Genomic DNA, 12,443 nt, shown 5'->3' on the forward strand with positions numbered 1-12,443 from the left:
TCTCCCTCTCTCTCAAAAATAAATACACATTAAAAAATTTAAAAATAGAATATATTTTTACAACTCAATAGTAAAAAGAAAAATAAACTAATTAAAAATTGGGCAAAGGATCTGAATAGACATTTTTCCAAAAAAGGTCTACAAATGGCCACATGAAAAGATACTCTACCTCATTAGTTATCAGGGAAATCCAAATCCAAACCACACTGAGATACAACTCTAAACCCACTGAAATGACAATAATCAAAAATTACCTGTAATATTAGCAATTAAAGATCGGAAGAGATTGGCACCCACACACCCTGCTGGTAGAAATGGCAAATGGGGCACCCACTTTGGAAAACAATTTGGTACTTCCTCAAACACAGAGTCACCATATGATCCAGCAATTCCATTTCTAGGCAAATATCCAAGAGAAATGAAACATATGTCTACATAAAAACTTGAACATGAATATTCATAGCAACATTATGCATAATAGCCATAAATAGGAACAACCCAAATGCCCATCGATGAATGAATGGATAAATCCAATGTGGTATATCGGTGCAATGGATTATTTGGCCATAAATAGGAATGAAGTACTGATACATGCTACTGTATGAATGAGCCTTATATACCTTATGCTAAATGACATAACCCAGACAGATATAGTATATGATTCCATTTATATGAAATGGCTACAATGAGTAAATTGGTAGAGGCTGAAAATAGACTAGAGGTTGTCTGGGGCCAAGGGAGACAGTTAAGGAAATGGGTGTGATAGCTAATGGATACATAATTTCTTTTTGGGGTGATGAAAATGTTCTAACGGTGATTGTGGAGTTGGTTGTATATCTCTGGGAGTATACTGAAAATTATTGAATTGTACACTTAAGAAGATGAATTGCATGGTATGTTAATTATAGCTCAATGAAGCTGTAAATGTAAAAAAGAAAAAGAAGCACAGAACATTCGAATTGGTGCATTGACTGTATTTATTAAATGGCTGCTATGGTCCTCCTCATGAAATTGGAATTTTGTAGAATTCATATGGTATTTAATGAGCAACTCTGCACTTGGCCCCTGGGCACCGGTGGGGGCAGGACTAACAAATATATACTCTAACAAATATAGTCAGGTGTTTAGAAGTGTGTCTCAAAATTTCAGATAAATAGGGTTTAAAAAGATCTGCTTACTTCTCCTAGGGGGAGGGTAGCTTTGTCGCTTTTTTGTGGCTCAGCTATTAGTGGGCATAAGGACGATCAACTGCCTTCATGGGAAAGCTCTGAGAGCGGCTGGATTTGGACAACAATGGAAAGGGGAGAAGTTGAAAACTGCTGACAGAGAAAGTGGATCTTGCCGGAAGGGCCTCCAAAGAGGGTTTTGCATTTGGCACGGGCCTACATCGGTAGCCCTTTGCGTCTATGAACGGAAACAAAGTGCAGTAATTTAACACCAAGGGCTTTGCAGGAGGCTTATTATGATAACTGAAAAAGTTACTAAGACTCCATTATTCTTCTGTGAAATGTCCTCTACAAGAGGCTTTTTCCTCTTTTGCAGTAATTTGGTTCAAGCTTTCGCTGTTTTGCCTTAAGTTGCCCAGAGCCGGTGAAAAATGGAAGGATACACTCTGATTTTTGTATATAATCATTCCAAGTTGTTCTTGCCCTCTGTGGTTTTATTGCCTACATGCAGAAAACGCTTAGGTTTCTAAGCCATAAAAGATGAAATATTAATTTGATTTGATTTTTGAATCCCTTTCCTGATGCAGCTTGGCATTTGCCTTTATGTATTATTGTAGCCAGAGCTTTGCAAAGACCTGAAATGAAAAGTGTGGTTGTTTTCTCTGCTGAATGTACCTTTTTATTACCTTTCCTTCAGTGCTCCTGAGACCTTGAATCCCCGAGATTGGGAATCTCATGTTTCCCTTCCTCTGTACAGTGTTTCCCTGTGTTGACAGAGTTGAAGAAAGTGTGATTGTGGGTGCATTAGCCCCCTTTGCCTTAGTAGGAGTTAAATATGACCTTTATATTGATATCTCCATGATGAAGTCGTGGAGGCTGAGGCTTTTAGAAGTGTGTATTCCATTGAAAGCCTTTATTAGTAATTTCAGCAAGGCCATGCTAGAAATTTCAGAGCCTTCTCTACTGGTTAGCTGCAAGTGGTCCCGTCCAAGCTACACTGTGGCTGTCGCCGGGTACTTGAAGAGGAAGCTGTGGTTGGAGAGCTCTGCTACTGGCACTGTGTCCTTTAACTGGAGCTACAGAGGGGCAAAAGTTGAGACAGTCTGTCTGCAGCAGCCTCATGTGAGGCGAGCTACCCTGGAGAATTCTTTAAAGAACTTCCTATAAATTCTTCCATTTGGACCATGGGCTTCTCTTCAGGAACCGCTAGCTTTGATTGTGGCACGTGCTGCTCAGTTCAATACCCATGAGCTGCTTCTCCTAATCCAAATAAGGCACGGTTCTAGGCTGTGCCACCCCTACTTTATAATATGACTCGGTGCTATGCTATGAAATATTGTGGATTTAAAGAAACAGTCTGTTCTCTGTCTTACAACAGTCACTGAATTAGAAAAGAGATACCATACATTCATTCTGATAACACCTAATCATAGTTTGTGAAAGGATTTCTGAGGTTTTTCACAAGGGTGATACTGAGATATGAAAGAGAAAGGGTTATATTGTGCTTTTTGTGATACTTTGTGGATTTATGTATAGTTTGTGAAAATGTATACTTGCTGTGCTGTCTGTTCTCAGAGCATTTAAAATTTGCTAGCTTTAAGGTTTGGATTTTTAAAATATTTTTTCTTTTATCCCCCTTTTATTCTTTTGTTCCTTGTTATTTATTTCCTATAAGAAAATGTTGCAAGGAAAAATAGAAGCTGAAAAGGGAAACCAATTTACCCTGGATGATAGGAAAAACATTTGTTTTGTATTATAAGTTTAGAAGCATAGTCTTTGGAAAAGTTAAATAAATTTGGGTTTGTTTCCCTGCTCTGTCACTTCATTCAATGTTTCCTCATCTGTGATGTGAAAGGAGGCTATATTCCTTCCAGCCTAAGATACCATTAATTGGAAGATGCATCATGATTTTGAGTTACTGTGAATAGAAAATGCTTTTAATTCGATTATGAGGCAAGGCCTGAGATACTTTTGATCGTAAGACACATTCTGATTTCAGAGCAACTCAAAGTCCATACATTTCTGAGAATGAGATGGGATATTATATGGCACTGTATGTGGCATATTGTCTAGGGCTGTGTGTGTGTGTAAAAAGAGAGGGAGAGAGGGAGAAATAGGGAACGCATGAATGAGAATGTGCTGGGCTTCCTTCTTTCCCAGATGCCCACCCTGCTCTTTCCTTCCCTTCCCCATGCCCAGCTCCCTTCCTCCAAGGCAGCAGCAGAACCTCAGTCATAATGGCTTATAATCATATTTCTTACTGACTGATTCATAGTCTGATGTTTGCAAACAATTTATTTTTCAGCCTAACTAAAGAAAACGGATGCGAAATACATAGGATTGGTGAATTTAGAGAAAAGCGCATGAGGACATCTAAGATTCTGAGGATCTGTCTGTTAACTTAGCTCACCACAGTGAGACATTCTGCACCATTGTGATTTCGTGATAGAAAAGAGGTGTTAGAGGGCTGGGGACATCACGTGCCTTATCTCCCTCAGTGGCTTGCCAGTTATAAACTTCTGCTTATAAACTCAGAATTTTGATAACAGTGAAGTTTTTCAGGCATCATTTAGTGCCTGCCAGTTTTAAACTGATTTTAGCAGCTTATTTTGGTCTCAAATGAGATCTTAGATTTCCTATTTGTAAAATAAGATATAGCCTAGTTCAGGAATAATTTGAAAACTGAAATGAATAAGTCATTTGAAGTTTATTTTCTAAATAACAAAGTTTGTTCTTTCATCCCTACATTTCCAGGTCCTAGCAAGTGCTAGAAAGGTATGAAGATAATAAAGATATAGTCCCTGCCACGTACAAACACTTGCCAGTCTAGCAGGAAAGAAAGAGGCGAACACAACAGACAGTGGCAGAGGTTAGCCCTGGGTACCATGAAAGCAAATTATTGTTCAACAGCAGTAGTGGCACAATTGAAGTTCCCTGAGTCTAGAACTAGCTTGCTTGCTTGTTTTTCTTTCTTTCTTTCTTCCTTTCTTCCTTTCTTTCTTTCTTTCTTTCTTTCTTTCTTTCTTTCTTTCTTTCTTTCTTTCTTTCTTTCTTTCCTTCTTTTTAATTTTTGAGAGAGAGAGACAGAGTGCAAGAGGTGGAGGGAGAGAGAGAGAGAAGGAGACGCAGAATCTGAAGCAGGCTCCAGGCTCTGCGCTGTCATCACAGAGCCCATTGTGGGGCTAGAACTCATGGAGTATGAGATCATGACCAGAGCCAAAGTCAGACGCTTAACTGACTGAGCCACCCGGGCACCCCCACCCTGAGAACATTCTTGATGATGAGTGGGTCACCTAATCTTGTCCTCCTCTTTTTCAGTTTAGGGTTTTTTCGGTTTGTTGTTGTTAGTTTTCGTTGTTGTTGTTGTTGTTGTTGTTTTTGTTTTTGCATCCCAAATCATGCATTAAGCATAGGTATGTTTTATGTGTCTATTTGCAGCACAGATAATTTCTACATATTGACAAAAACTAGAGTGGAGAGGAAAAATTCCACCAGTAGCTTTAATATTGGCAATTCAGTGAATATCATTTTCATAGAGACCTTTTGACTCCATGGAGTTACACTTTATAAGGGCAAGCAGTATTGCAACTCAGAGTAAAAACTTCAAAATTGAATATCATGGAATAGTGCATGACATAAGAGAAAGAAAGGAAGTAGGATAATAAGTTGATTTGCTTGGATAAGTAAGTAGATAAAAGATTTCCAACTGGAAAACAGCAGGATGTTCACAGGCCTTTTAAGAAGTCAAGCAGGATCCTCTGTTTTGTTGACAATTAATGCAGCTATGAGTTCTTTAAATTCAGATACATGCACACAGTACTAAATAGCTAACAGAGATGTATGCATTTAATAATACATAGTAGCTTAACATCAAACAAAGCTTTGTATGTTAAAGAACACATAGAAGGTTAGTGTTCAATCCTATAGATTCAATCCTGTAGATAAAATATGATATTGAGATTTTTGCTTAGTTATAATTTCAATATATTGATTTGTGCAAATGTTAAACTCATTAATATTAGGTAGATAATAATGATGTTCATACTTATGATGATCATGATGATCACCAAAATTTATTAAGTGTATATACTTATGAGTTGGACACTGTTTTAAGCACTTTATATCTCTTAACTCATTTAAAGCTAACAACCTATGAGGAAGATATTATTCTTATCCACATTTTACAGATGAGAAAATTGGAGGCCTGGGAATATTCAGAAATTTGTCCAAGGACATGCAGTTTGTAAGCGGCAGAGCTGAGATTTGAACTCAGAGAGTCTGTCCACGTGGCCTGTACTCTTACCTGCATTTGTCTCTTGGACATCTGCAAATGCATTGGCTTCTATTCTCTACCACCTGTATCTTAAGCTGAGTCCCTGAGCTCAGACCTGTACCGTCTCCCCGCATACACACACTGGCTTGATGCTTTTTCCCCACCCACCCTCTTGTACCCGTGGGTCACAGCCATGTCTTGGCCACTAGAGGGCGAGAGGAGCAGAAACTCGGGGACTGCACAGCCTTCCCACCAGGGCTGGGAAAGGAGCTGGAGAGGGAGCAGAAGCTCATAGCAGCCCGGGAGGCAGTTGGAGAGGCGCTGTCTGCGGTCTGGGGACAGAGGGCAGGGGTGAACCTCAGCCAGTGAGGTGGATTTGAACCCAGACATGGTGAGTGGCAGGCGGGCAGCTTCTGCTGGGAGAGCCCATCTTATATATCTACATCTTATATATATTTATTTACTGCTATCTGAAAGTCGAGTGTTCCAATGAAGCTTTTCATAAAGCAGAAGGGCATAAAGCAATTATAGTTAATTTATGTGGAAAAAATGTTGAGCATTACCAAGTCAAAAAACAACCTCTCTTAGGTTTTTCTGATACCTTAGGAACTTCTTCCTAACAATACACAAAATAAATGGAGATACAGCACAGATGCTCACAGACACTTCAGAGCTGCAGGGCCTGGTGCTGAGATGCTGGGTGTGGTTCCCAGGGAAGGGGCTTCGCAGGGCCACTTTTACTACCTTTATGACCCCTTGCTGCAAAACAAGTGCTGAATGCTATTTTCACTGTCCCTCCCCCCCACCCCCAAATTGAAAATCCTCTCTGGATTTATTTTGGTTAGCAAACACAGGTACTAATGTAGGTCTCTGTAAATGCAAAGTGGTGTGATGTGAACTTCGAAAAGCAGAAGATGCCTGTAATTTCCCCTCCCTCCAAGGGAGTGGGCGAGTCGGGGAGGCTTAGAGAGGAGTGTGGTGCTGGGTGGGCAACCAACTTCCAGCCCCTCCAGGCTCTGCACAATCTGGTTTCCCAGAGCCAGGGGCTTTCAGAAGGGGCAGCGAGGAGGCTCTACTGTTGCCCCCCATTCTCCTCCCCAGCACCCAATCTTCCCTATTCATCCCCTAGGCCTGATATTCTAGCAAGGAGACATTTGGGTCTCACTTGAGCTGAAGACCTGAGAGATGTACAGAGCACCACGAATGAATGGTCAGAATTTCTGTTTGAATAGTGCAGTAAGATTTAGATGACAGGGGGGCATCAGGAGATGTCTTCACTCTCTGTTCAATATAACCTTGTATTTATTTACTGATGACAAATGTCCTGTTTTGAAGAGTTTAATACTAATTAGAATGCATAGTCAAATAAATTATATTGCTTTTAAATTATGACTTGAGCTATGAACATGGAGGTTTGTTTTGTTTGTTATCCTGGGGGGGGGGGTCTAGAATGGTATAAATTGTTCAGCTGAAACAAGGATTTCATGGATGTATCATTTTCAATTTAAAGGTAAAGTTTTGCCTATTTATTTGTATAGATAGAATGTGTATTCTTCCTTAACGAAGATAATACTTTATTAAGCAGCTCACTTAAGCCCAGAGCTCTGGTCAGTTTACCTGAAAGAGTCCAGGGACCTGTTGGATCTAAGAGACATCTGTGATGATGTGGACAGAGTGCTGGGCAGGGAATCAGAGAGCTCACCTTTCCTTCAGACACTCTCTCCCTTGTGTGCACTGTGGGGCCAGTCACTCCTCTGAGCTGTCAATTTCTTCATCTGTGAAAAGGCCATTGCTGATTTCTACAAAATCAGGGCTGTCCTGGGGATTACAAGGTGAACACTGGTTGGCAGGCAAAGCTCCGATTTTAGATCAATCTAATCCTCTGCTCCTTTACATGCATCGCTGAACGCCTGGAGCAAGCCATCCAACCGTGTGTGCTGGGGGAGACCACAGGCTTCTGAAAGCCAGTCTCATCTGGACCCATTGGACTCTCCATTTACATATTCTCATTTTGCTCTCCTACAACAATTATTCTAATCCTTGGCTGTATTTAAAATGATCAATATCCATTTCCTCTAAGAGTTAGTTTTTGTTTTCATTTATACAGGAAAATAAAACCAGAAATAAAAAGCAAAGGCGTAAAAAAAAAAAAAAAAAAAGCATGTTACCAATTCTTGAAGGAAAAAAAAAGCATGGAAAAAAGACTGGAATGAAATATGCCAGAATGTAATCAGTGGATTTTTGTTCCTTCATACTTCTCTATGCTTTTCAAGGGTACTGTTATAACACGTATACATTATGTCTGCAAAATAATGGAAAAATTATCAAACAGAAAAGCTACCATTTGAGGAGCTACCACCCACCAGTTGACTTAGCCCCCACCCCATTCTTCCCCATGCTGGTCCTGGCTGGAATGAAGGGGTCTCTCTCTCCGCGTCTAGTGCCAATCTGATCATCTGTGCTATTAACTCCATATTATCTTCACTTCTCAAGGATCGTGTATTGGCATTAGATATCCTTAACCTCCCCTTCCTTTTTAGTCGATTTTTGTCAGTATATAAATATACTTAACTTAGTCCCCTCCAATCTTAGCAAATGAAGCCCCAACTCTATGTTAATTCCACTCTTACTCTAGACCCATACCCATTTTTCTGTTTGTAGCCTAAGTTCTGGAAAGAGTCTGAATCTAGCTTCTTCCTCACAGCATCCTTAACGTTGCTCTTGCCAAGATCTCCAGTGACATAGTTGTCTCATTTCAATCTTCGCCTTACTTTCTCTTCATACTTTGCTCAGTACAAGTACTGCCGCTTCTGTGAAGCCTCCCTGATTTCTCTCAGAGAAGGCTAGGATGATTTTTTTCCAGTATTCTCCTTGCCTTTTGTATAATCGTTTTATTGTAGTCTAATTTCTTTATTTTTATTTTAGATTATGAGGTCCTTGGGGCAGGCAATATAGCTTTTTTTCTTAACTTTTTAAAAAGCTGTGAAATACAATGCATACAAATACATTAATCAAAAATTTAGAGGTAATGAATAATCAAAAGGTGAACATTTGTGTAACTATTACCCAGGGCATGGAATGGAGTATTTTCAGTATACCAGGAGCACCCTGTATCCTTTCCTGACCCCACTTATTCCCTCTACTATCTTGGATTTATGACACTTGCTTTCTGGGTTTTCTTCATAGTTGCACTGCCTATATATGCATTCCTAAACAAAGCATTTAGTTCTACCTGCACTTGAACTTTTTACAGATGCCATCACATCATGTGTTCTGTTTTGCTTCTTTCATTGAATATTGTGTTTGAATGATCCATCCTCATAGTTGTGCATTATCACGATCTCCACTTTTGGTGCTGTGGCATTTCATTATATGAATTTATAACAAGCAATGTATCTATTTTTTATTTTTTCTTAACGTTTATTCATTTTTTTGATAGAGACAGAGTGCCAGTGGGGGAGGGGCAGAGAGAGAGAGACACACACACAGAATCTGAAGCAGGCTCCAGGCTCTGAGCTGTCAGCACAGAGCCCGACATGGGGCTTGAACCCATGAACTATGAGATCATGACCTGAGCTGAAAATAAGAGTCAGATGCTTAACTGACCAAGCCACTCAGGTCGGTCACTTCTGGTATGCTTCTTTTGAGCCCCATGTGCCTGAGTTTCTTTAGGGTATAGATCCAGGATTAGAATTGCCTGTCACAGGATGGGTGAATCTTCAATTCTACCAGATAATGGCAAATTATTTCTTAAAGTCGCTGTCACAGTTTACATCCCACCAGCCGTGTAGAGAGTGACCATTGCTCTATAACTTTGCCAACATGTGGTAGTATTGACCTTTAAAATTTTTATCAACACAGGTGGTATAGAGGAGTATTTTACTGTGGTTTTAATCTGTATTTCCCTCTTAGCAATGAGGGGGAGCACTTTCATGTGTTTATCGGTCAGCTGGATTTCCTCTTTAGTGAAAGGCCTATTCAAGTTCCGTTCACTTTTTTAGTGGGTTGCTTGTCTTTATTTTATTGCTTTGTAAAAGTTATTTTACACTCTGGATATGTGTCCTTTGTTGGTTGTATGTGTTGGAAATAAATTCTACTATAAAATTGTACACATTCCAAGATTTAGTGATTGCAGTATTTTTTATTCCTTAGTCCTAATCAGTAAGTAGGAACAGAGTAATTAGAAAACAAATTAAAGTGTGCGTTAACCTTGAAATTAATCCTCTCCTTCCCTTCTTCTCTCTAGGTGTTATTATTGTCCCCAGTGCTGGTGTGGGTATCGTCCTGGGAGGCTACATTATTAAAAAATTGAAACTTGGTGCAAGAGAATCTGCGAAACTGGCCATGATCTGCAGTGGTGTGTCTTTACTGTGTTTTTCAACCCTATTTATCGTTGGATGTGAAAGTATTAATCTAGGGGGCATAAACATCCCTTATACAACAGGGTAAGTATCTTGAAAGAGCCATTTCATGTCACCCAGCTCATGAATTAAGTGCCAAGCCCTGTGGTGTTGGTGCCTCAGGGTGAGACTAGTGCTCCCCGCTCTAGGCAGGTCTCGTGTGCACGTTTCCTCTCCCCAGGGGGGGCACACACTCGCAGAGGGCAGCGGCCGTGGTCCCTCCTTTGTCCATGTCCCTTTTGACCCCACAGAGCATCTCTCATAATATTTTGGTTATAGCGGATGCGGAAGAGATGCTTATTGGATTTAAAAAACCTATTTTATAATGCAACGTTTTGAGTAGCTAACACATTCACGCAGTTGAAAAACACAAAAGTCAGTGAAGATATAATGTACAATGAAAAGTCTTGCTCTTACCCAGGTCCTCCACCTCGTCTCCCCAGTCAGAGGCAAACCAGGTAAGTACTTTACTTCATTTCTTGTGCATTCTCCCAAGGCTTCTTTATCTAAGAAACTATGAGTATGTATTTAAAGTTTTACCTGTTTTATATCCAAAAGGTTGCATTCTATATATACTTTCCCAGCTTTAAAATATATGTAACAATATAGCTTAGAGATCTTTCTGTGCTAATAATAATAATACAGAGCATAGCCAACCCCTATATTGACACTCTTCTAATGTTTTATTTGTTAATCATCACGACAACCCTATCAGGTAGGTTCTATTATTATCTTGATTTTACAGATGGCAAAACTGAGGTACAGAACACACGTGATATGCTGATAATATGTGACACGTGGCTGAGAAAAATGTTCTAATCTGTAGCATTTGCCAGTTTCGGAGGTGTAAATATCCCCACCGTGGCTGATTTCAAGCTAACTAGGTGAAGAACACCAAGCGGGAGGGAGGTGCCCAGTCATGTACCATTAGATCATATTTCTATCATACAGGTATTTAGATTTAAATAGCCTGGGGAAGACGTAGAGAACAGTTTAATAAGAAAATTAGGAGATAATGAATTGAGTATTTATTATCTTTGTATTATTTATTTAACTGTAAATTTATATAACCTAATTTTTAATAATGGCTCTGTTAAACAAGCAGATGACCAAATCCTTGAAAATTGAAGATTTTATGACCCAGGATGGCTGTGCTGCATGTTACATCGAACTTAATTCAGACTTAACCCCAGATAATTCAGAGTCCATGCCTTAAGCACTCTTTTTAACTGCTGTCTAACATTCCATTTAATTCCACTCTGTAATTTGACAGGCAGTTTCCAATCTTTAGTCATTAAAAATAATGGTGTAATAAATAATCTCATGCCTATATCACTTCTCCTGTGTGCCACATATTTGTAGGATAAATTCCCAGAAAGGAGATTGCAATGAATATTGCCAAAGTGGATAAATTTGTAACCTCACCAGCAGTGGATCTGAGGGTCAATTTCCCACACCCTTTCCAAAAGAAGGTAGAAAGATATGAAAACCATAACTTTTATTTCCTGAGTACATCGGAGTTTATTAGGATCTGCTCATTGGACAGAATTTCAGTGCCTAGGTTTTGGTCCTTAGTGCCAACCAGCACTGTTTCCTTTTGATTTTCAGTGGAGTATTATTTTATAAAATGTTCCGCTTGAAATTTGAATGAGAAAAGGTTTAATTTCACTTAACCAACCTAGAACATCAGAAAGCAAAAAAGAAGAGGAACTGCCCATCAGGGCATATTTAGATGACAGAATATGGTCACTTGTCTCAGGAGTCTTTTATTTTTTTCCATCAAGAAATATGGGTCTGCGCATTGCACACACTGGTACATAGCTTCTTTTCAGTGCCTATGAAAATGGCATAGGAAATAAAGTCTTCAAAAGTTTTAGGACAGTGTAGAACAGGAGCCCCGATTCTTAAGTTAAATCTGAATTTGCATCTTCACTCTGCTTGGCCAGTTGCTTAACTGTAAGCCTCAGTATCCTCATCTGTAAAATAGGGTAATGATAATAGTCCCTTAGTCCCTTCAGGGGTAACAGAATATCATAGACTGGGTGGCTTACAAACAACAGAAATTTATTGCTCACAGATCTGGAGGCTGGAAAGTCCGCGATCAAGATGCCTGCAGATTCGGTGTCTTATGAGGCTCCACTTCTTGATTCATAAATGGCGGCCCTTTCCCTGTGTCTTTATGTGGTGGAAGGGGTAGGGCATCTCTCTACAGTCCTTTTCATAAGGACACTTATCCCATCCATGAGGGCTCCAACCTGCAAATATCCCCCTGGGGGTTAGTTTTCAAACCACGAATGCTGTGGGATCAAACATTTAGTCTACAGCACTAAGAATCACCTTAGAGGCTGCAAGCGAGGACTGCATGAGTAACACTTGTAAAGCTCTCAGCTTGATGCCTGGCACACAGTCAGCGCTCACTGGAAGTTAGCTATTGTTATCAGTCATCACAAATACTCTTCTGGTATTTACCACACTCTTTATTTTTAGAAACATTATTTTGAATGTTTATTTATTTTTGAAGGAGAGAGAGAGAGACAGAGTGTGAGCAGGGGAGGAGCAGAGAGAAAGGGAGATACAGAATCCAAAGCGGGTTCCAGGCTCTGA

The 12,443-nt window shown here is 39.7% G+C and overlaps 1 protein-coding gene across 4 annotated transcripts in view; it reads left to right on the forward strand.

The window, feature by feature from the left end:
* The window catches only part of SLCO5A1 (solute carrier organic anion transporter family member 5A1), a 148,225-nt gene that overhangs the window by 103,404 nt on the left and 32,378 nt on the right, over positions 1–12,443 (forward strand). For all 4 annotated transcript variants that reach the window (XR_013332243.1, XR_013332244.1, XM_077752491.1 and 1 more), the window contains one exon: positions 9,686–9,884. Coding sequence is in view for 2 of the 4 variants with exons in the window: in XM_077752491.1 (XP_077608617.1) it covers positions 9,686–9,884 (199 nt within the window). In the remaining 2 variants the exon portion in view is untranslated. The remainder of the gene's footprint in view (positions 1–9,685; positions 9,885–12,443) is intronic.

This window comes from Crocuta crocuta, unplaced genomic scaffold (genome assembly GCF_008692635.1).
Source record: "Crocuta crocuta isolate KB4526 unplaced genomic scaffold, BGI_CrCroc_1.0 scaffold141, whole genome shotgun sequence".
Taxonomy (NCBI): Eukaryota; Metazoa; Chordata; class Mammalia; order Carnivora; family Hyaenidae; genus Crocuta; species Crocuta crocuta.